We start from the raw sequence: 20524 nt of genomic DNA on the forward strand, positions 1-20524 counted from the left end.
GTCCTCACCAAAGGGTGACATTTATTCAACCTTCTTGCAGGAAAACTATGTTGAGATCCGTGCATCATCCCAATCGACTCAAACACACGTCTCGATCCATGTTCCTAAATCAGGAACCTTATCATCTCCATCCACGTAAAATATCGATACGTGTTCAGAGCTCATTCATTAATTCTGCCAATTATCATTCAAACAAGAACTTGCGTATGGCGTGTACACGTCTTCTTTTCTGAGTCTTTTATTATATCCATTTGATCGATTGCCTATCATGATTTGATTTGATGAAATAATTTACTAATTAGATCGAACCATTGACCGAGTTTAGTAGATTCCTCTAATCCTTATAAGTCTATTAAATTATATAAATTAATGATACTAAATCAGATATTATATATTATACATAAACAAATTATTTCCAAGTGATTTGCTACACTTAGACTGCACCAAAATAAATAAATAAATAAATACACCTTTAGTGAACTAGAAGTGCATCGCAACCCACGTCAGCAATGAAGCCCAATCTGACCGATACAAATTGTGTCTCAGGGGTTACTCACACCTCGCCAAATGCGCAGCTGCCACATCATCCGTAAAGTTATCACGGGTGACTTCGTCTCGTGTTTCTCTTGTCGCGATAAGCCTTGCGTGCTCGCCGAGTTGAAAGTAGGAGAAACATAAAGAATTCCGACGGCTGTCCGCACAAGTCAACCGGAAGAGAGAAAAAATAATGTGGCGAATTTCCAAAAAAAATACAAAAAAATCTATTATTTTCATAATTCTCTAATAACTTATATGGTACCTAAATATCTTTAATTTGATAGCTAAAACCACCTATTATTTTTTCTTTTTTTTTATGGATCGATTCATGAATCGATCTAATTATAATATTTTCAATAGTACCCTATATTATTTTTTAACATTAAATTATAATATTTTTATATATTACTAAAAACATTATAATTAAATCAGTTCAGACCATAAAAAAGTCCTTATGCGCAATTATCCTAATATAATATAATATAATATAATATAAATAATATAATATATAATTCGTCGGTGGACTTCACATTCCTCAATTTGTCCGCTGCTCTATTTCCTCTACCCTTTTCCTCCCCTTTCCGCGCCGTATCGTTTGGGTCTCCAAAACCCTCTTCGCCGTTCTCATCCCCACCGCTACCACTTTTCGTGAGTACATCTCGATCGCATCTCCTTAGCTTTACTTCCCTCGGTTGTTCTGGGAATCGGTTCTTCGCTGGTCGCCGCGGTCGCACTCCTCCGCCAGATCTCCTCCTTCCGTTAAGTGTATGCAACTGGTTAGGTATATTCTGCTCCTACCTATTTCTTGTCGGTTGTATGTCTCTTCTGGATATTCTTGGTGTAGGTAGCTACTGCCGCTGAGCTGTACCAACGGGACTTCATGATGAAGTTTTTCTTGATGTTGTTGTATGTGGTGGCGCTGTGGCTAAAAATTTTTTGCACAAGTAATGTTTCTGTGGCTATCAAATGTGGTTGATTGAATGGTCTTTTGCAATGGTGCATATTGGAGTTTGTGTTTCTGATGGTTTATTTAGATAAAAGTAAAGAAAAATGTCGGCTTTTGTGTCATTTACCTGTAATTAGTTATCTATAGAACTAGCCTTCTACTGCGACATTTTTGAGCTGACTAACATGAATGGTCGCGAATCTTAGTGTCCTTTGTTTCTGTAAGGTTGATATTAATGTCTTTGATTGTATATTCAAACTTGTTCTTTTGTATCACATAAATAGAAAGGTAAGGCGAAACAGATAGCAGAAGGAAAAACACTCGTAAACATCAACCGATCGAAGTCTATATTTATCCATGAGAGATCATTGCTATCCTGTATGACGATTAAGCACACATGAAATATGCAATTCTGTTTTAAGAAAAGACTGTAGAATGTATAGTAAGTCAATACCTTAAGCAATGCTTTGTTTAGTCCTCTGTGTTTGGCGCGTGGCTACCCTGTTTATTGAGGTTGTAGGCCTGATATGTGTTCTTGACCTCTATATGGGATTGTACTACACATCTCCTAAGTGTCAATATACCTGAAAGTTCACTGTTTGTTGAATTATTGTCTTATCTATGCTGACTTGATCTTCACTGCCATTGATGATTTCTTTTTTATCTTTTTTTGCAGTAGCTAGAAATTGTCTTGAGAGAAGTCACCCTGGAATCAGGTAAAAATATTGGCATGGTGGGATTCTTTTATATTGTTTTTTCTGTGATGCTCTACTGAAATTAACTTTTATTGGACTTACCTGTCATGCAGCATGGGTATCTACCTAAGCAGTCCAAAAACTGAGAAATTTTCTGAAGATGGTGCCAATGCCAGGCTTAGGTTTGGTTTGTCATCTATGCAAGGATGGCGTGCAACTATGGAAGATGCGGTAAGTTATTTAGGGTTATGTTAGGAGTTTATTTGCAATAGCCACCATTATGAGCTATGTATTCTAACATGCCAATTTAAATATTGAGTTATATTTTCTGCATTACTTCTTTGCATGTGCAGATATCGGTCAATTAATTGTATGATGTTCCACTTCAGAATGTTTTTTATCAAACGTTCAGTTTCGTTCTATCTGTTTCTTGTCCTATGCAAAATGTTCATTGTTTTCAGCTTTTCATATTTTGGAAATCAACCTTTGCAAATATTAACCAAAGTGTCATTTACATTAGTTTTGGTGGTTTCCATAGGTAAGTTTATATTAACTCTTTCTTACATTTATATCGTAGTAATTATCAAATATCACAAATAGTTTCTGTGTGCCAGCGGAAACTTACAGTTAAATGTGCCCTTCAAAAAGTATGGAATTTTGGTGCTAGAGTCTAAACCAACATGTATTTTATAACTATACTTCATATAAAAAGTACGAGAAACTTAACAAACTTGGTAAGAAATTGTTTGAAACTAGCTCGCCTGGTTGTGTGCATGAGAAGGATAATAAGTTCATGAGTTTTTGTTGATGCAATTATAGAGTATTTTGCTCACTTGATTGGTAAGAATGTGTGTCTCCCCCTATCTTCACACCATCGGTGAGACATCAGTTCATATTTTGATATGCTATGTTGCACACTTATTTCTCTAACACTGCATGTCCCAGCATGCTGCTGTGCCGGATCTTGACAATTGCACATCATTCTTTGGCGTTTATGATGGTCATGGAGGTACTGATTTCAATTATGCTCTTATCAATTTTCTTAATGTTTGTTTGTTTTACCATTACTGCATCCAGTATATGTCTTTGGTCTCCAAGCCTGATTTGGTTGAGAAATGTGCTTGAACACATACATAATGTGCTTGAACACATACATAAATGAAAGGAAGAAAAAACCATGATGTAGATGGCCACAAAAATGAAAATGCCTTGTATATGGTGAAATCATGAATATCTGATAATATAATGTGTTTCCTTGGCTGCTAAATGAGAGGATGAATTTTTGTTTTTCTGGTGAAAGTTTTGTACAACTCAAATAGTCCAGCTGGTACTATTAATGACATGAAAGATGGAAAACGTGGCTGGTTTCTCCCATCCAGTTATAAAAGGATTTCTTTTATTGCCCTGACACGTCAAGGAGAACTTGGCTTATCATATGCCCTGCCCCCAGGCTAAGCTTGGTGAATATATTATTTCCAATTCTTTTTGGAAAGATACATGGGTTCATATGCTCCATCTTTTTAAGGGTGAGAGTTTTATCTTTGGTCGGGACCTTATGGTTTCTTGTTGTTGTTATGTTGGCATTGTCATTGTTGTCTTTGCCATAGTTTTCTTTGAGAATTGGGTTTAGTCATCTTGAACCTGATTATTAATTGGGTTAAATTGGTTTAATGGTTTCATGTTCCTGAATCCCATATAAACTGATTTATGAATGGGGTTGTTTATCTCCACCTTTCGATGACCCAAAACCATATAAGCCAAACTTGAGTTTCTAATCTCTTGTTGATTTTCAGGTTGTGTCAAAAATTGCCACCCCTGCCTCTGTGTTTCATACTTCAATGAAACAAAGACTTCCTAGCTCGTTCTCAGAAATAAAATGAAATATATATAAAACAATATATAATTTTATCGTGCTCTACCCGACTGGTCCTTCGTGTCTATTAATTTCTAAATAGGGATGAATTGCCACCTTTACAATTAACGAAGTCTGAATATTCATGCTTTTTTTAGTTCCCTATTATAGGCAAGAAAGCTTTCACTGATAGATAAGTATAGTATTTGTTCTCCGTGCATATGAACACCAATGATTTGCCATCTCTACAATTTTGTGAACATCGGTATGTGATGCTGTTGTCCATATCATAGATTGTATTTTCTGTATTGTCCACTACGTCTGGTGAAAGGAACGCAATGTCATACAAAATTAATTTTGGGCATTTAACATAGCTATAGTAGAAATGCTTGACAAATATGGTCTATAGATCAATAAATTGTAGTTACAAGGATTAGTAATCATGGTACTGCTTGTATTGAAAATTTGCTAAACTAAATTGTTATTACTTACAACTTTATCAGAATAATTGCTTATATTTACTTTAGAGAGCTCAAACTTGACTGAAAATGCACATCTGTAATCCATTTCACTATTATTGCTTCACTTTTCTTTACATTTGAGACACTGGTGACATTTTCTGACATAATTGAATCCTCTATACAAGAGCCTAGATGACCTGAAAACTAATAGAATTTGTCTACACAAACAGTTCCTTCTATGTTAAGGTTGTGATTATCAGACTCATATTGTCCTGTTACTTGGTGCGTGTTGTTGTATTTTCCTCACTACAAGAAATGATTTTCTATACTAGAGTTGATTTGTACAGTGACTCTGCTTCACCACTTGTTTTCCTTGTCTTTTTTATCTCAGATGTACTAATATTGCAACTATTAACCAATTCTTACTGAGGTAATATGTTGTTTCAGGAAAAGTAGTAGCCAAATTCTGTGCAAAATACCTGCACGCTGAAATTCTCAAGTGTGAGCCTCAGTTGGGTGGTGATTTATCTGCTTCAGTACAAAAAGCATTTTTAAGGTAACATATAATGCTATGTCTTCCAATATCTGTAGTTTTGACTTTTGAGTTGAGATCAAAAATTCAGTTTTAGGCCACACATGGTATGTCATAAAGCATGTAATGTGACAAGAGAACTGAATAGATTAATTAATGTATTAATTTGTCATACATATGATTCTTGTTTTGATTCAGGATGGATGAGATGATGAAAGGACAGAGAGGATGGAGGGAATTAGCTGTACTGGGGGACAAAATGGACAAGTTCACAGGTTTAATTGAAGGATTGATATGGTCCCCAAGGGGTGGTTATTCCAGTGAACATTTAGATGAATGGGCATATGAGGAGGTGATATATTACTCTGATGATCTTCTTTAAGTTTGTTCAAGATGTTATATTGTTTCATTTAATATGCTGGGGATGCCATATCTTGAATGCTTTGCTTGTTTTGTTTTTTGAAGGAATGTCTTTTAATTATGTGGGTCTGAAGTTCCTTTTGTGCTGTAATATATGTGTCGAATGAAGAATCCAAAAAAAGTACAGCTGTGGAGTTTGTGAAGGCATTTTTCTTTGTCATCCATCTTAGTTGTATTTTATATAATGGTTGAATTGTTCTCAGGGAAGCCAAAGTTTCAAGAATTTTTTTTTAATCCCGAAATGAGCTGTTGAAGCTATAAAAGGATGGGAAAGTATTTTAGGAGATTTTGGCTGAAGCCAACTTTTCAACAGTAGTTTGATTTGTTTGAGCTGTCTCAGCAGTTGACTAAGTGTTTTACAATGTTTAGGGTCTTGGTTGTCAAGGAATTGTATAACATGTTTTTCGGATGAAAATTTAAAATGTTGTGCTGTTGTTGAAGATAGAAATACAAACTTTGAGAAAGGAGGGGCAGTACATTGGGAAGAGAGATAAAAGGAGTGAAAGAACGGAGAAAGAGATTGAGAGACAATTGAGCTCTAATTTTCCCACGATATGTCACACCTCAAACTGACTTCTGTGGTTTGTGATATTGCTGTAGGTCACTTGTCTGGGTTTGGCCTCTCCTAAAATTGAACATGTCCATTAAAGTTGTGCCTTTGGCCTATGATTCACTTGGTCTAAGTGTCTGATGAGTCCTTGTTCATCATATTTCCCTGTTTGGAAGTTGGTTGCTTTTATATGTCCAGTATAAGTGAGAAGCACAAGATTATGCATTTACTTATTTCACATGAAATTTCTGAATTTCGTTTGGACAGAGATTTTATAAAGCTAAAATATTGTGACAGTAAAGATGTAGAAATGAGATGCTTCGTAGAACATACATTTTAGAAAAAAGGTCTATGTCTGTATTGCAAACCCAGATTTGTCGGGTAATTACCAGAACAGTGTGATGTTTATAATATACTACATGTGTATACTTATGTTAACTTAAGACGTACTAGTTTTTGGTGTGTGCCAGGTATGTCACTTCAATTCGGGTTTCATGGAACCAAAATTATTATTCAAAGTTAGGAGTATATGATGCATAATAGAGGACAAAGGAGACTGATTCTTATTGGCAGGTGCAGAACTTAAATCGTGTATCATCTTTGTATTATATTCCTAAATTTTGTTAGAAGGCTTATACTTATGTACACAAGGCTTCTATACAGACTGAGGCAATTTGTATGTTATCTTGCACTACTAATTTACTATGGTATGTACACTCAATATTTGGCAAAAATGGTAGAAGAATTTGGCAAGTGATTGTTTGTTGTTTTTCTAATTTTCATATGTTCCCACCATAAATTTTCTAAATATTACATACATGCTGAATATAAATTAGAGTGGTAGAAAATGTATTAGTATTAATTACCTTGTCCTAGTTTCTAAAGTTTTGTCATTTTGGTTCCTTTTTTTCTGTGTCCATTGTCCTTGTGCATGTTTCATACTCAAGATCTTGTTCTTGTCAGTGCTAGTTGTTAGACTGAATCTTGAAAAGGCGTAAAGTACTATTTGCAAGTTAAGTGGATCCATTGGGAATCTTGTCACTCAATAGAAATCTTTGTCAGGGACCACATTCTGATTTCTCTGGACCGACATCTGGAAGCACAGCTTGTGTGGCAGTCATTAGAAACAACCAACTCATTGTTGCAAATGCTGGTGATTCTCGTTGTGTACTCTCGAGGAAGGGTCAGGTTTGTCACTAAGAGAATCTCTTTCTACTGATTTGTGTTTTCATATGCTTCAAGATTACATCATAGACAAAAAATATGCCTCAATTGTGTAGTATTACTTCTGTTTGTTCTCTATAGGCAATTAGTTTGTCAACAGACCACAAACCATATCTTGTTGAGGAGAAGGAAAGGATCGTAAAAGCAGGTGGTTTTATTCAAGCAGGACGAATAAATGGAAGCTTAAACCTCACTAGAGCAATTGGTACTTCCTCAGTGTTTTTTAATAAAATTTGTAAGCTGCCTTATCATATGTTTTACTCTTGAGAAGCGAACTTGTGGCAGGCGACATGGAATTCAAGCAAAACAAGTTTTTACCTGCTGAGAAGCAAGTTGTGACATGCAATCCAGACATAAACATTGTGAGTATACCACAGTTCCGCTTACAATAGTGATTAAATTTAGAGCCATTTGAACTATGATCCACCATATTATCATGAGTTCTATTATAAATCTCGGTATGTCATTTGTTGGCCTTCGCTGTAGGTGGAGCTATGCGATGACGATGAATTTCTCATTTTAGCCTGTGATGGAGTCTGGTATGCCTTTTCAGCACCTCTTTAGCAATTGTAAATCCAAGACAACTAAATCTACTATAACTATTCTTATAATGAGATTTCCAACAATCATATATATCGTGTTTCAATTGCAACATTGACATTCCTTCATTTAAATAGTTGATAGACCATAAGCCACAGTCATAATGTTATCAATACTCTAGTGTCCATCTACAATTTTAAGAAGATAGAAATACTATTGTCTTTCATGTTTCTAGCACATCAAAGTATCAAACTACTCACACTAAATTATATGTTTATAATTCATAATAAATTTCTCAGCTATTTGTGTGCCTATGAATTCTCTTCTCTTACAAATAGAACAGTTGATGTATATTAAATTAGAGCTCAATAGCGGCAAAAGATTCATTGGATAGAGTCTGTCAAGTGTTTGTGTTTGAACATTTAGCATTATTTTGTCTATGTACTTCAGTGGACCGTAATAAATTTCTCATGTTTGGTCATTACCTGTTGTGCCGTTATCATCATGATCTACTAGTTCAAGAATTATCCTTCATTGTGGCTTATAACATTTATAACCATAAGGTGTGTTTCTACATAATTGAGTGCTCCTTGCTTAGAGCTTCTAATAGAATCAGATTGAGAACTCATGCTTGCCATAGTATGTGTCCATTTGAAATACTTGTGTACTTATAGGTGTCTATTCTGATACTTTTTACCAGGGATTGCATGACAAGCCAGCAACTGGTGGATTTCATCAATGAGCATATAAAAACGGTGAGGACCTTATTCTATGTTATTTTTTATCACTTTGAGAGTATCTTTCTCGGAACCTTATGTCCAACATAAACCAATTATCCGAAGCTGTAACGTCAGTGACCTTGAAGCTAACTTCAACACTTGATGGTCTCAGTAACTGAGCTCATGAAATGGATTTTTTTTTTTTTTTGCCAAAGATTGTATCTTAGGCTTTATATATAATGGAATAAAGCAGTTTTATTTGCCAGAAGTATATTTTGTTTTATTTATCATAATACTTTTTCTGGTGCCTATGTTGCTAACTGCAGGAGAGCTGCCTGTCTGCAGTCTGTGAAAGAGTGTTGGACCGGTGTCTGGCACCATCCACCATTAGTGGAGACGGATTGGACAACATGACGATGATACTGGTGCAATTTAATAAGCCTATCAGACCTGATGCTCCTCATCCATAAAAATGATGATGCAGGGGTGAGACTGAAGCTCCAAGTGATCCTGCTGTAGATTTGAAGTGTGTTGTACATAGCAATATATCCTCTTGAAGGTTACAGCGTATACATTTGGACAAAATCATCATATGGCACTGAATTAGTTGTGGGCGATCCCAAAGTTGCCATCCTTAACCCGATAGTTAGTATCGAATGTATAAAGCAGTATTCATTTGGTTTATGGAGTGCCTTAGAACTAAATGGTTGACTTTACTCTTCTCATATGACATGACCTATGGATAGAATCGCATGATGTGTATTTTCTTAAATTGCCTGACCATGTGTTGACTTTCTAGAGATTAGTGGGCTGGTTTTTGTGGACACAAAAGTCAGATATCTTCTTTTCTTTCAAATGCAACCTTAGTGAGGAAGACTTGATTCTCAAGACCTTAAAATAAATGCAATCACAAACCTTACCACACATTAGATGTGGAATTATTTTTTTAATATTATAATATGTTCACTGGTAACTCTTTTCATTATACGTATCCTCACACATGCAAGGGCAGTCCTAAAGTATACAAAATTATTCTTCGTTTGCTGCTCTTTTCTGATGCTTCTTAAAACACCACCTAAGATGTATCTATGTTTTATGAAAGAAATATGAGCAATAGCAATTACACATGTCGGTAGCCTACTTTCCTTCTGATTGAAGGTACACATGGGCCCCAGCTGATCGCAGTGCGACCACCAATCACGAACATGTACGTGCGGCGGGTACCTGAGTCGGGTGGGTGAAAATAATCAATGCAACTCATACATTGTAACTTGGTATATAGCCGTCATAGTGGTATAAAGCGTTCACGCTACATACATAAATACCAGGCGAAGCGACGAGGACCGTTACAAAGTGAGTTGCGACGGCTGCGGCCCTTTCCTGACCGGCCCAAACAGGGGCGAGTGCTAAAACCCTAATCCGTTTCCGTCATCGACGAGTCCTGTTGTGCTGGCTTCGGATCGAGAAATTCCTCAATTGTGAGGTGAGTTTCCGTCGAAGATTGGTTCTTTTATATCTTTCTGCTATCGATCTCGCCTACTTTAGTGGAAATGTTGTTAGAAATTCCCGACGCTCTGCCATTAATTTCTTCTTCTCGTTCTGTTCGATGCTTCCTGCGTTTTGCTGGTCTCCAGGATTTTGGATGGGGTAATAGGGATTCCCCGCCTTTGTCAAGGGGTTGATATGAGGATCTTTAAAGTTTGTTTAATGGTGGGATTTTTGTTATTGGATCTTTCGTTTAAACCAGAATTTTTGTGACGTGATAACACATATTGAACTTTAGAGGGTCGTAGTAAGCATCCTATTTTGTCCTTCCTTTGGCAACGAATTGTAAAACATTATTCTCGTTTGTTGTTCTCGATTCGATATTCATCAAGAAATTGGTAGTTATTGTATGTCAGTCTTACTCCTCGAAATAAGAGAAATTACTGCTATTCGCTGCACCCATTCACACAGATATCCTTCTGTTGTGCGCGTGCGTTCCTTTTTGGCTTGAATTGTTTGATCATATTCATTTCCCCCTTTGTTCCTAATGATGTTTCGCCACAAATAGGTTGAAATCTCTTAGCATTTGAATTAGTCTTTCTTTTCCAAGTTATTCCAAAATAAGAAATGATTTCATGCTGTCCTGCTAATTTTTTGTCTTTTATTTGATGAATATCTCTGATGGTTTGCCACTTATTTTTGTTATGTCATGCTACTGTAAGCATTTCGTCACAAATAGGTTGAAATCTCTTAGCATAATGCATTTGAATTAGTCTTTCCTTTCCAAGTTGTTCCAAAATAAGAAATGATTTCATGCTGTCCTGCTAATTTAGTGTCTTTTATTTGATGAATATCTACTTAGCATTGATTCGCATCAACTTGCTTGGATATTTAGCTCCATTTTGTTTCATTAAACTAATTTGAAATGGGTAGTACTTGTGTTTGTTGTTTATTTGTTATCCATCAAATGGGAAGGAACAGAGTCTACAGCTCAATAGTTGTATCGCAATGGTGGATATGTGGTGGTCCTTATTAGGAGCTGCAGTTCCAGTCATCATAGCAGGTCATAGGATTAGGGTAAAAGGAAGACATGCCGAGGAACAAAGGCTCAGAAGTGCTCAAGGGCGTGAAAAGAACTCGGATGAGATATTTGTTTGTGAGAGAGTGTGTACTTCGAAGAGAATGCTGAACAAGGTTGGTGCATTTTCAAAGGATCCAATTCTTGATACATGCGTCACTGTGTGCGGTGTTTCTGAGCTCGATGCTTGTACTGATGCTTGCGCAAGGACTGTTTGTGTTAACCAACACCAAGTTCCCAATTGGAATGACATCTGCCTTAAAAGATGCCAGAGCGAATGCCTTCGGCTCTCTTCACTGTCAACATCATCAACAAAAATGCCTTAGGCATTTTTTTGTTTTGTATTGGAAACATTGCACGTTGTTTAAATTATTGTTTTATGATTAATGCTTGAATTTTTTATCCCGTTTTGTTGGGTTGTATCTCATGCAGTAGTTACAGTTAGCCATTCTATTGTTTTTCTAAATCTTTTTCCTGTTATTTATTACCTTTTAATGTCTTGGTATATGAAAATATATGTTCCTTTGTGGTGATTTATACTGTATTTTGGGCTACCATAATAATGTTGTGGAACTTGCTCTCCAAATCAAAATTACATTTCATGCTTATCATTTTCTCTTATGCTTATTGTGTAGGAAGTTATGCAGTAGAGAAGCTGGTGATACATTGTTTGAAGTACAACCCAAAAATCATAGTAGCTTGTTTCGCAATCTTTCCTTATGTTCTGAATTCTTTTGGAGTTACTGCTCTATGATGGATGAGGAGGATAGGCTTTTTTAGGGGATCGGTTCTCAGCAACAGAGAACCATAGAGTCTAAAAAGAGAATGCTATCCAACTTAGATCTTTTTAGCATTTCAGAGTCTTTAAACTTAAAAAATTTATATTAAAATTTTTATAATTATAAAAATAAAATATTTAGCTTCATTTATCCTAATGTCGTTAGTTTTATCGATGGAAGTACAAAAACGATAAGCAAAAGATAATTTTAACGTTTAAATTATGTTTTCGACGAGGATGGACGATGATGTCGTTGGGGGTCGTTGGTGACTACTGTGGATGTAGATGAGGAGGGAGAACAGTGACGAAAGGTGAGGTGGCAATGTAAATGTCTATGCTCGGCAACTGCATCGACACAGATGTAGAGTGGCGTCGATGTAGATGTCGAATAACATTGCATTGCATCGGTGTCGCTCATCATCTGCCTCGGCATTGATGCAGATGCAGAAAGCATCGATGCAGAACGTCACTTTGCATATGTATTGGTGCCGATGTTAATGCAAATGCAAAGCAATATTCCTTTGCATATGCATCGACGTCAATGAAGATGGCAAGTGGTATTTTTGTCGCTCTGCATCTATGTCGACGCATCTCTGCTTCTACATCGGTATTGATGCAGTTGTTGAGCAATGCTGACACAGATACAGAGCGTCGACATCTGCATCGTCGCATTATCTTTCGTCATCGCTCTCCCTCCTTACCTATAATAGTCACTTGTGACTCAACAATGTTGTCATCTACCATCACCACAAACATAATAAGTATGTTGAAAGTATCATTTTGTCTATTGTTTTCGTGCTTTCGTCGATAAAATTAACGGTGTTAGGGTAAATTGAGTTAGATGTTTCACTTTCATAACTACTTATATTTTAATATAATTTTTTGAAGTATATGGATTGAGAAGGGGCTAGTTTTCATCACAAAGAGACTAAAAAGGAGAACTTACAAGTTGACAAAGCATCTAAAATATTTGTATCGCAGTTATATTTCAAGGATTGAACTTGGAGTTCACATTTGACAATAGAAAATATTAGCGAGCTTAGTTGGTAAGTACTTTGATCGATAATAATATTAATTATATATGTATGTATGTATACAATGAGATATATATATATATTTATATTTATATTTAGGAAACATATGACAATGAAGTATGCATAATACGACTAAAAAGATGACAACTTTGACGTTTTCTTGACAAAATATTTATACACTTTTACATGTATGTTAAATGTTTTGTATTGTGTAGATGTCCAGCTTAATTATGTACAGAACAACACAATATCCAGCTTAACCATCTCTCTTTCCACTTGTATTTGATGGGAAATGGAACATTTTGTTCTTAATCATCTGAGCTAATATTGCGTGAACAACTCTCTCTTGCTGTTCTTATACCAAATTAACTATTGTAACATTAAAGCTCTCTCTCTCTCTCTCTCTCTCTCATCACACCATAACATCCCTTCAATCTTTCGTCTCAAACGCTTTAATGTAATCCGATTTATCTATCTATATTAATGCCAGTAGTGTTTTTTGCATTGATGTCTGCCACATTGCTTTATGATTAGTAGGCATGTCTGATATGCTCAATTGTTTCATTAGACCAAAGGGAGACAACAACAACCAACCATACATCATTGACTATGAGAGAAGTTAGGTGGTCACGGGATGCTTATAATCACCCAAAGAAATTGTTCGTCCATTGCAAGTCAATTAGTCTTTCTTGGTCTGAATTATGATGTTAATAATTGGCACATTTTTATTTTTTTCATAATAGTCTAAAAAATCTTCCTTATATTGTATTATCACCCTAATCTTTTTATTTGCATACAATTCCCAACAATCTAAAATTTGATTTTCTAGAATGGTTTATAAAAATGGCCCATGCAGGTCTCGAACCTGCGACCTTCGCGTTATTAGCACGACGCTCTAACCAACTGAGCTAATAGGCCTCGATATTTATAAATATCTAAAGTTTAAATATATAACTTTAAATACCCAATAAACCTCACTAAATTAATTATGATAAAGATATAACTTAAAATATATATACTTCTTAATATCTAATAATTAATTACGCTCTAATCAACTCAACTAATAGACCTCACTAAATTAATTACGATAACTAATAATTATACTTTTTTTTTCTGAAATAAGGAAAAAAAAAAAAAGGTTAGGGTAGAAATTTGCTTACTTGAGAATCCTCCATCCACCCGTGGTTGATCTCCACTAGAATACCGCCAGAGCACATCCACACGATCGTCACACTTTTACAAACTCCTTCGTTGGGTTTCAGGAAGATGGGGAAGCAAAGTCCAGAAAGCGAGTACTGAGATGAAGGTTGCGGCTGCAGGAACAGAGAGAAGAAGAACTATTACGAATGATGTGAGGAGGATGAGCAGACATCAAGCAAACACACAGACGAAGAAGGTCAATAATGCTGCAGGAACAGAGAGAGTAGAAGAATTGCTACGGATGATGTGGAAATGGACCAAAAATCAAGTAAAGCAAGGGAGTGGGAGCTACCAATGTTTCCTGCCTTCATAGGAACGTATTAGGGGGGTTAGATTGAAGGAAGGATGTGCTACTACTGCTACCTCATCATCTTGCATTCCCTAAAGGTGTACGCAAGCAGAGGTATGGACCAAAAGTACCGATCCCAACTTACGAGTAATCCAAATAATTCAAAGGAAGTATATTCATTGGAAGCTCTCTCTTGCTTTTTATTCTATGCAATCATGTTCACTAATTCATTAATTTTTATTGCTATTACCACTCTACCTCTCTCGACATCATAGTTATCATCATTGCTGCAGGAGGAGCTAAGGGGCAGGAAGGTTGCAGCGATAGAGGATGAAGAGGAGGCTGCAACACAAGGGAGGAGGAGGAGGAGGTCATCAGAAGAGGTTGAGTGTCCTCCTAACGTGTTTTTTGAAGCCTCTGACATTGATGTTCGAGACAAAAGGGTCTCAGATGATTCCACGGATGATCAAAATATAGTTTGTTAGATCGGTGAGGCCTCTGAGTTTTCTTTGCTTTCCCATGAAAGTGTTCTTCTCACCTGCGACACAGGTTAGCTTCTTGTTATAATTTAAATTATCTTTGGACGAGAAAGACATACTCCTCACTATGAAAAAGTTGAAACTTCTACTTTGCAATGCTAAATATCAAAAAGACTATATCATGATTGATTCAGTAGACTGATGAAGATGGGAGGATTAGCCAAGTTGTTCTTATGGCCAGTTTCCACTACTATATCATCATAAGCCAAAAACAAACAAGGATGCAAGTTATGGAGCAGAATTTGTGACACAAGACATCAAAGAGACCTCGATGAGATTAATGCAGCATTGGCTCGTCAGCTATCACCAGAATGCGTTGATCACTTGCTTGCAATAACTGGGAGGTACACACCCTCTGCTGCCAGCCAGACGTTATCGGCCCGTTTGTCCCGAACACCACATACCTGTAGGAGAATTCAGAAGTGAACTTGACAATCAAAGGACAACGGAAACAATGGATACGATTGATCGAAAGCATCAAGAAAGAAAGAAAAAAATTAGATTCCACAATGTCGAAGTTGGTTCAGAGAAAGCCTACTCGATCAAAAGATTCTATGAAGAACCAAAGACGAACGAAGACTCTAGTAGGTTAATATAGTACCTCTTGCTGCCCTCCTGCTATCCTATTGTACTTTTTGTCATGGCTGTGTAGGTAACCACCGGTATCAACATGTCGAAGCCTTACTCTCTGGTCCTTCCTCCATGTTTTCCCACTGCCCTCAATCTCAAGACTGAACAAGGAAGCCATGCATAAATCAACTTATTAGACATAAGATGGAAAATATGACTGACTTCAAGCAGCTTGCAGCTCTCACCGCCAAAAATCACCCGTATCTGATCGGTCATCCCCCCCATAGCAGCTTACCTACAGGCAAAGCATACACAGCAAATCAGTAGGGATCGAAATTTTTTTTGCAAAAAACACTATTCCATACTTACAAGCACAACTTTGTGCACCATCTAGGTTGTGGAAAATTTACTTGAACAAGCAGCATATGCAAAACAGCACTAGAACCCTAAACAAGGCTTTCATGCCTCTTCCTCATCAAGATCTCTTTATACAGCATGTTTTCATGATCAATGAAACATCTAATGCACTAATTTCTGAAAAATCTCTAAGATCCATGTTCACTTCAGTTCTATGCCAAGAAACAACAGTTGCTCTCAGATTTTAAAATCTGTTAGTGCTCAAACAAAAGGCAAATCCCAGGCAAGTTGTCAATTGTGAGACCGCATAATATGCAAGTAAAGTCTAACACTGTTAGCTGAATGACAGTCGCAGTCATCCATGGGGCCAACACTATCAGCAAAGGTTGTTAAATAAATGGACCTGGGACATGGACATGATTCAATATGGACATGCTGAGATACAAATTTACAGAAGTAAATGAGACTTTTAAGTCAAGGCCATTAGTGGAAGAGGGTTTTAGAAGATTTCTAATATTAAATTACTAATCATGCTGGCAAAACAACTTAGATACTTACTAAGCCTATGGAACCAAGTGATTGCTCTGGCCTCTTACTCAGAGGTCCAACATGCTTCAAAATTGACTATATGACAATTTGGTCCAGAGTTTTCAGTGTATGCTGAAAAACTGAAAGATGCCATTCTCATGTATTTCAGCCAACAAAAGAAAAGGAACAAACATGACTAATCTTGTCAAAAATCTGAACAAACTAAAACTTCATCAGCTGTCATTTGATGCAACAGACATAAAACCCAGAAGTTCAAAACCCTTGTCAAATATTAGGATCCAAGTAAAAACTAAAACCTCACTGACCTCAAGGTTACCAGATAATGGAGAAGCATGCAAATGGCTATGAAGCCATCTACGAGTTTTCATGTGTTGTAATCGGATAATAGCTCCAGTCTCGATGATGTCACCTTGTCTGGCAGATGAATCTGGTTGAGGCCTCACAATCTGTAAGTAATTATCTACATGAGAAAAAAATGTCCAATGCAAAAACAAAAGGAGCTGCAATTTCCTAAAAACCAAAATGTCAGTCAAGACAGAAATGATGCTAAATCACCGTAACTTCCTTTTAAGAACTTGGGCCCCTTTGTTCTTAGAGCAAATGTCTAGTTGGTCAAATGAGTGTTAAAGTCTATGACCATTAGAGACATTTTTTCTTCAAGGCTGTGCATTCACACCAATGCAAAACCAGATAAATATAATTTTATCCAAATTAATCAAAAAACACAATAGAGATTATGGATGAAACTAAAGTTCAAGGGCCAACTAAAGGTATCAAGAATAACCCATCTTCCTTTAGACTAGCAGCCATATAAATAAACTAGCCAGGTATTAATTTTAATCCTCAAACACTGTCAAAAGAACAAAGTTAAGCTAAACACACCTTTTTTATTTCTCATAGCTGATTCCAACTTAGCCACATACAAAAGATAATTTAAATGTGGCAGGATGGCAGATCACATTTTATCTTGCAAAATGGAGAATCAGCTAAGAGAAATATTTTGTACAGAAAGTTCCATCCAGCCATGTATAAATTACCTTTTGTACAGAATATTCATCATCACACAACCAAAAAAATTGACTAAACCCAATCTCAATGGCAGAATGGACTCATTTTAATAAGTGAGAAACATATATCTGCTGCTAGGTAATTTAGATAGCATAACGGAGAGAAGCAGCAGAAAGAGACAAGAAGAAAGAATAAGAAAGAAAAACTGCAAAACAGAGGAACCAAATTGAGGGAAATCAGGAAGCCTAAAAGTTATTCATTTTCTTTATTAAATATCACATGCATCAAATGACGCATGCTGTATGTCAAAGGAGGAACAAATAACCATTTTAATTACAATGACATATCATAAGAGAGTGGAATTGAATCACTGATTCAGCAGAAGAAAGGACATACAACCCTGATTGTGAGAAATTGCACAAGGAATATTCACTTGAAAAGATCCAACATTCTTTACAACAATAAGAGTAACTGAAGCAGCCCTAAATCCTAGTTGAATACAAGTGCAAAAATTAGACCTTTGTAAGAAATATTGTGCCTACCTAACATTATTTCAAGAATTCCACCATAAAATGAGTATGATCGATGGTTTAATTTGTATTGTATGGTCCAAAACTGGGCTTTTACCATGGTAAGCTTACCATACCAGATAATACCAGGTCCACTTTTCTCTTTTTTACAAGTAGTCAACAGCTGTCTAATCTCTCTCTCTCTCTCTGTCCCCTCGTCCTCCTCCTCCTCCTCCCTTTCCTCTGCCTGCTCCTCTTTGTCTCCTTCCACCACCAGCACCACCTCCTCCTCCTCCTCCTTGTTTGCAATTGAGAATTCCATCTGCAAGTTGGATATAAAGTGTGTTTTGCACTGAAAGTCGGGTGAGTAATGCATAAGAACCTAACCTTGCAAGGGAACAACTCGGAAGGGATGCTAGCATCCCATAGCTTAAGTTGGGAGTAACAGGGAAGTTTTAGCAGGTCAAAATATGGAGAACCAAACAGAACAGTTCCCTTGTCCATATACAAGAGGAGTCCACCTAATACTATGCTATTTGGTTGTTTTCCTTTTCTTTTTCGTTTTCTGACAAAATAGAACTAAATTATGCCAGCAAAGAAATGGGACAGACAGCAAGGAACTACCAATCATAGTTGTCAAATTTCCCAAGAGAGCCTGATCATTGGGCATACATTATGATAGACATATAACTAATGTCTGTTCTGCTACATAGTCAAATATATAACTAATGATGAATATATAAATATATATGATGTTGGTTATATAGAGAAGATGGTCCAAACCAGAAAGACCTGAGCATTCAAAAGGTTTTTTTATCACGAGGTAGTAGCAAAGCACCTAGGTGTTTGCCCAAAAGAACAAACCACTTGTCATGAAATTTAGAAGAAAAGACACTGAAGATGCACACCGACTATCAAAACAACAGAAAAATCATCAAGCACTGTTCAAGTCAATATGTTGAATTGCATGTGCCAACCAGGGCAAACTTGACTCCACAATGGTGTCATAAAAGTAAATATAGCTTCAGTGTTCAGGCTAGTACAAAACTTACATTAACCCATATCAAGATGGATGCAAGTGAAAAGGTTAAAAGTTTTGGTGAAACCATATGGGTAATACTATGTATAGAAGTGGTGATAAAAATTGCTGAAATTTTATCTAAAGCATATATTATCAGGCATACAAAGATAGGTTATGCAACAAAACAGATGTGCTAGGAAGCTGTAACTGCAGAGACTGAAGTACATTTCAAGTGGGTTACATCCACAATTTGGATCCCCAAAGAAAATAAATTCCCAATTAAAATTCCAAAATGCATTCACTTCTTAGCACTCAACTTCAATGGGTAGGATCCAAGATCAACTTCTACCAACTAAATGTTGTCATTTTTTATTTTCTTATTAGGAGTAATGTGAAGTGATATAATTTCTTCAAGTAAGTAATAGTTTGGATCAAAGCTTAACAGTAATACTCATTCCATTTCTTGATTTTGATCCCTCATTTCCTGGTAAAAACAATATGAATTGGAGTACTTCATGAATCTTGCGTTCAGCAGACTTATAATTCCGCACTTCCTAACATATTTGCACAACCAACCACGACAACAAAGAGAATCTTCAGGATTACTTAATTATTCTGAAGACTTTAAGAGGATGTCATCCACAAATAACAAATACAAAATGCTTGAGAACTTTTTGATGGATCAGAGAACTTCAAAACTACTATAAGATATGTCAAAATTAGCAAGTATAACTAAGATGCACACGATTGGACATCTCATTTTCCATGGCTTTCAGTTTTTAACCTACACCTTATCTATGCAGGCAATTTTCAGCTAAAAATCAATCAGTTTTTTCATCCTACCTCTGCGTGATCCAAGAGATTAGTTAATAGGAGTTCCACTTGTAGGGAAAAAGGGCTAAAGCAAACAGATGGCATAAGGTTTACAGAGGAGATCATCATAGACGCACCCAGTAACTATTGGAATCGTCCACGTCGGGAGATCCAGTGACCGACTGCTGCCCGCTCCCTGATCCATATGGCACATCGTGCGAGTGCAACCGGTACTTCGTCTTCTCGTGCATCAATTTGATAACGGACCCATAAGTAATCTGCCCCAACAAAAAGAACAAAGAAATTAGTGAAGAAGAATCAAGAAACCATTACAGATCTGGAGAAATGGGGTTTGTCAGCAGAGACTTCGACGACATCGGCGGCGGCGGCGGAGGCAGGGCGAACAGAGACCTCGTCGAGGCCGAGGAGGAGGAGGGCCGAGAGGGCAAAGAGGACGGGGAGCGCCATGGCGAGGAAGTAAACGAAGATCCAACTCCGTTGTTTCTAAGCGGTCCAGGCGGTGACGGGATTCTATTCCATGGCTCTTCGGCGCGGAGGACCGGAATGGCAGGGGTTGCGGTGTGCTCACCGCTCTCCGCGTCGAGCTAGTCTGGTCTGTGTCTTAGCTCGACGGGTCCTTTGGGTTGCCATGTGCATCGGGATCCAGTGAACGGTTCCCGTACGAGACATCATCTTTCCGCCAACTAAAGATGGACACATCGGTCCAAGTGAAGCTTTCATCCTTCCTAGGCTCGCTACACTTAACGTTGTACCTGCGCGGTTATTGGAAAATGATGAAGGAGTTCGATGGGCTCCAC

At 36.9% G+C, this 20524-nt stretch overlaps 3 protein-coding genes, 1 long non-coding RNA gene and 1 other non-coding gene across 10 annotated transcripts; 3 read left to right on the forward strand and 2 right to left on the reverse strand.

Moving 5' to 3' along the window:
- Positions 1–1077: 1077 nt before the first annotated feature.
- On the forward strand, positions 1078–9201 carry LOC135614334 (probable protein phosphatase 2C 11). 3 transcript variants are annotated; one of them, XM_065111594.1, is made up of 13 exons: positions 1078–1318; positions 1382–1481; positions 2160–2199; positions 2292–2409; positions 3124–3187; positions 4939–5047; positions 5222–5375; positions 7056–7181; positions 7299–7422; positions 7503–7579; positions 7704–7756; positions 8458–8512; positions 8803–9201. In XM_065111594.1, the coding sequence occupies exons 2-13, from the start codon at positions 1418–1420 to the stop codon at positions 8944–8946; spliced, it is 1128 nt and encodes a 375-aa protein (XP_064967666.1). In that variant the 5' UTR covers positions 1078–1318; positions 1382–1417; the 3' UTR covers positions 8947–9201. The 3 variants fall into 3 exon arrangements, with proteins under 3 accessions (XP_064967666.1, XP_064967667.1, XP_064967668.1); XM_065111595.1 differs by lacking the exon at positions 1382–1481 and having other exon boundaries at positions 8803–9160; XM_065111596.1 differs by lacking the exon at positions 1382–1481 and having other exon boundaries at positions 1078–1313; positions 8803–9160.
- Positions 9202–9801: 600 nt separating this feature from the next.
- LOC103986911 (uncharacterized protein At5g64816) lies at positions 9802–11441 on the forward strand. Of its 3 annotated transcripts, none has more exons than XM_009405058.3 (2): positions 9802–9959; positions 10943–11441. In XM_009405058.3, exon 2 carries the CDS (start codon positions 10970–10972, stop codon positions 11363–11365), a length of 396 nt encoding a protein of 131 aa, XP_009403333.1. In that variant the 5' UTR covers positions 9802–9959; positions 10943–10969; the 3' UTR covers positions 11366–11441. The 3 variants fall into 3 exon arrangements, with proteins under 3 accessions (XP_009403333.1, XP_009403334.1, XP_018682751.1); XM_009405059.3 differs by having other exon boundaries at positions 9806–9959; positions 10937–11441; XM_018827206.2 differs by having other exon boundaries at positions 9830–9959; positions 10895–11441.
- A 2254-nt stretch (positions 11442–13695) lies between these two features.
- Positions 13696–13769, reverse strand: TRNAI-AAU (transfer RNA isoleucine (anticodon AAU)). The gene has a single exon. It is a non-coding gene; the product is annotated as a tRNA-Ile (tRNA).
- Positions 13770–13941: 172 nt separating this feature from the next.
- Positions 13942–15012, forward strand: LOC135614335 (uncharacterized). The gene is made up of 2 exons (XR_010487490.1): positions 13942–14454; positions 14634–15012. It is a non-coding gene; the product is annotated as an uncharacterized LOC135614335 (long non-coding RNA).
- Positions 14498–20314, reverse strand: LOC103986913 (stromal cell-derived factor 2-like protein). Of its 2 annotated transcripts, XR_010487489.1 has the most exons (7): positions 20073–20314; positions 19844–19984; positions 16661–16801; positions 15695–15744; positions 15481–15610; positions 15147–15283; positions 14498–14878 (listed from the first exon to the last, which is right to left on the reverse strand). XR_010487489.1 is itself a non-coding variant. In XM_009405060.3 (6 exons), the coding sequence occupies exons 1-6, from the start codon at positions 20172–20174 to the stop codon at positions 15200–15202; spliced, it is 648 nt and encodes a 215-aa protein (XP_009403335.2). In that variant the 5' UTR covers positions 20175–20314; the 3' UTR covers positions 14983–15199. The 2 variants fall into 2 exon arrangements, 1 of the variants encoding a protein (XP_009403335.2); XM_009405060.3 differs by lacking the exon at positions 14498–14878 and having other exon boundaries at positions 14983–15283.
- Between the last annotated feature and the right edge of the window lie 210 nt (positions 20315–20524).

The sequence above is a fragment of the Musa acuminata genome, chromosome BXJ2-6 (assembly GCF_036884655.1).
Source record: "Musa acuminata AAA Group cultivar baxijiao chromosome BXJ2-6, Cavendish_Baxijiao_AAA, whole genome shotgun sequence".
NCBI lineage: Eukaryota > Viridiplantae > Streptophyta > Magnoliopsida > Zingiberales > Musaceae > Musa > Musa acuminata.

Excerpts from the sequence above, each read along its gene's own strand:
- LOC135614334 (XM_065111594.1), top strand. The coding sequence starts at position 1,418 with ATGATGAAGTTTTTCTTGATGTTGTTGTATGTGGTGGCGCTGTGGCTA. Across the intron at positions 2,410-3,123 it reads GTGCAACTATGGAAGATGCG|CATGCTGCTGTGCCGGATCT; the intron begins GTAAGTTATTTA and ends TGCATGTCCCAG. Across the intron at positions 7,757-8,457 it reads TTAGCCTGTGATGGAGTCTG|GGATTGCATGACAAGCCAGC; the intron begins GTATGCCTTTTC and ends ACTTTTTACCAG.
- LOC103986911 (XM_009405058.3), top strand. The coding sequence starts at position 10,970 with ATGGTGGATATGTGGTGGTCCTTATTAGGAGCTGCAGTTCCAGTCATC.
- LOC103986913 (XM_009405060.3), bottom strand. The coding sequence starts at position 20,174 with ATGGCGCTCCCCGTCCTCTTTGCCCTCTCGGCCCTCCTCCTCCTCGGC. Across the intron at positions 16,802-19,843 it reads ACGATTCCAATAGTTACTGG|ATTGTGAGGCCTCAACCAGA; the intron begins GTGCGTCTATGA and ends AATTACTTACAG. Across the intron at positions 15,284-15,480 it reads TAGCAGGAGGGCAGCAAGAG|GTATGTGGTGTTCGGGACAA; the intron begins GTACTATATTAA and ends ATTCTCCTACAG.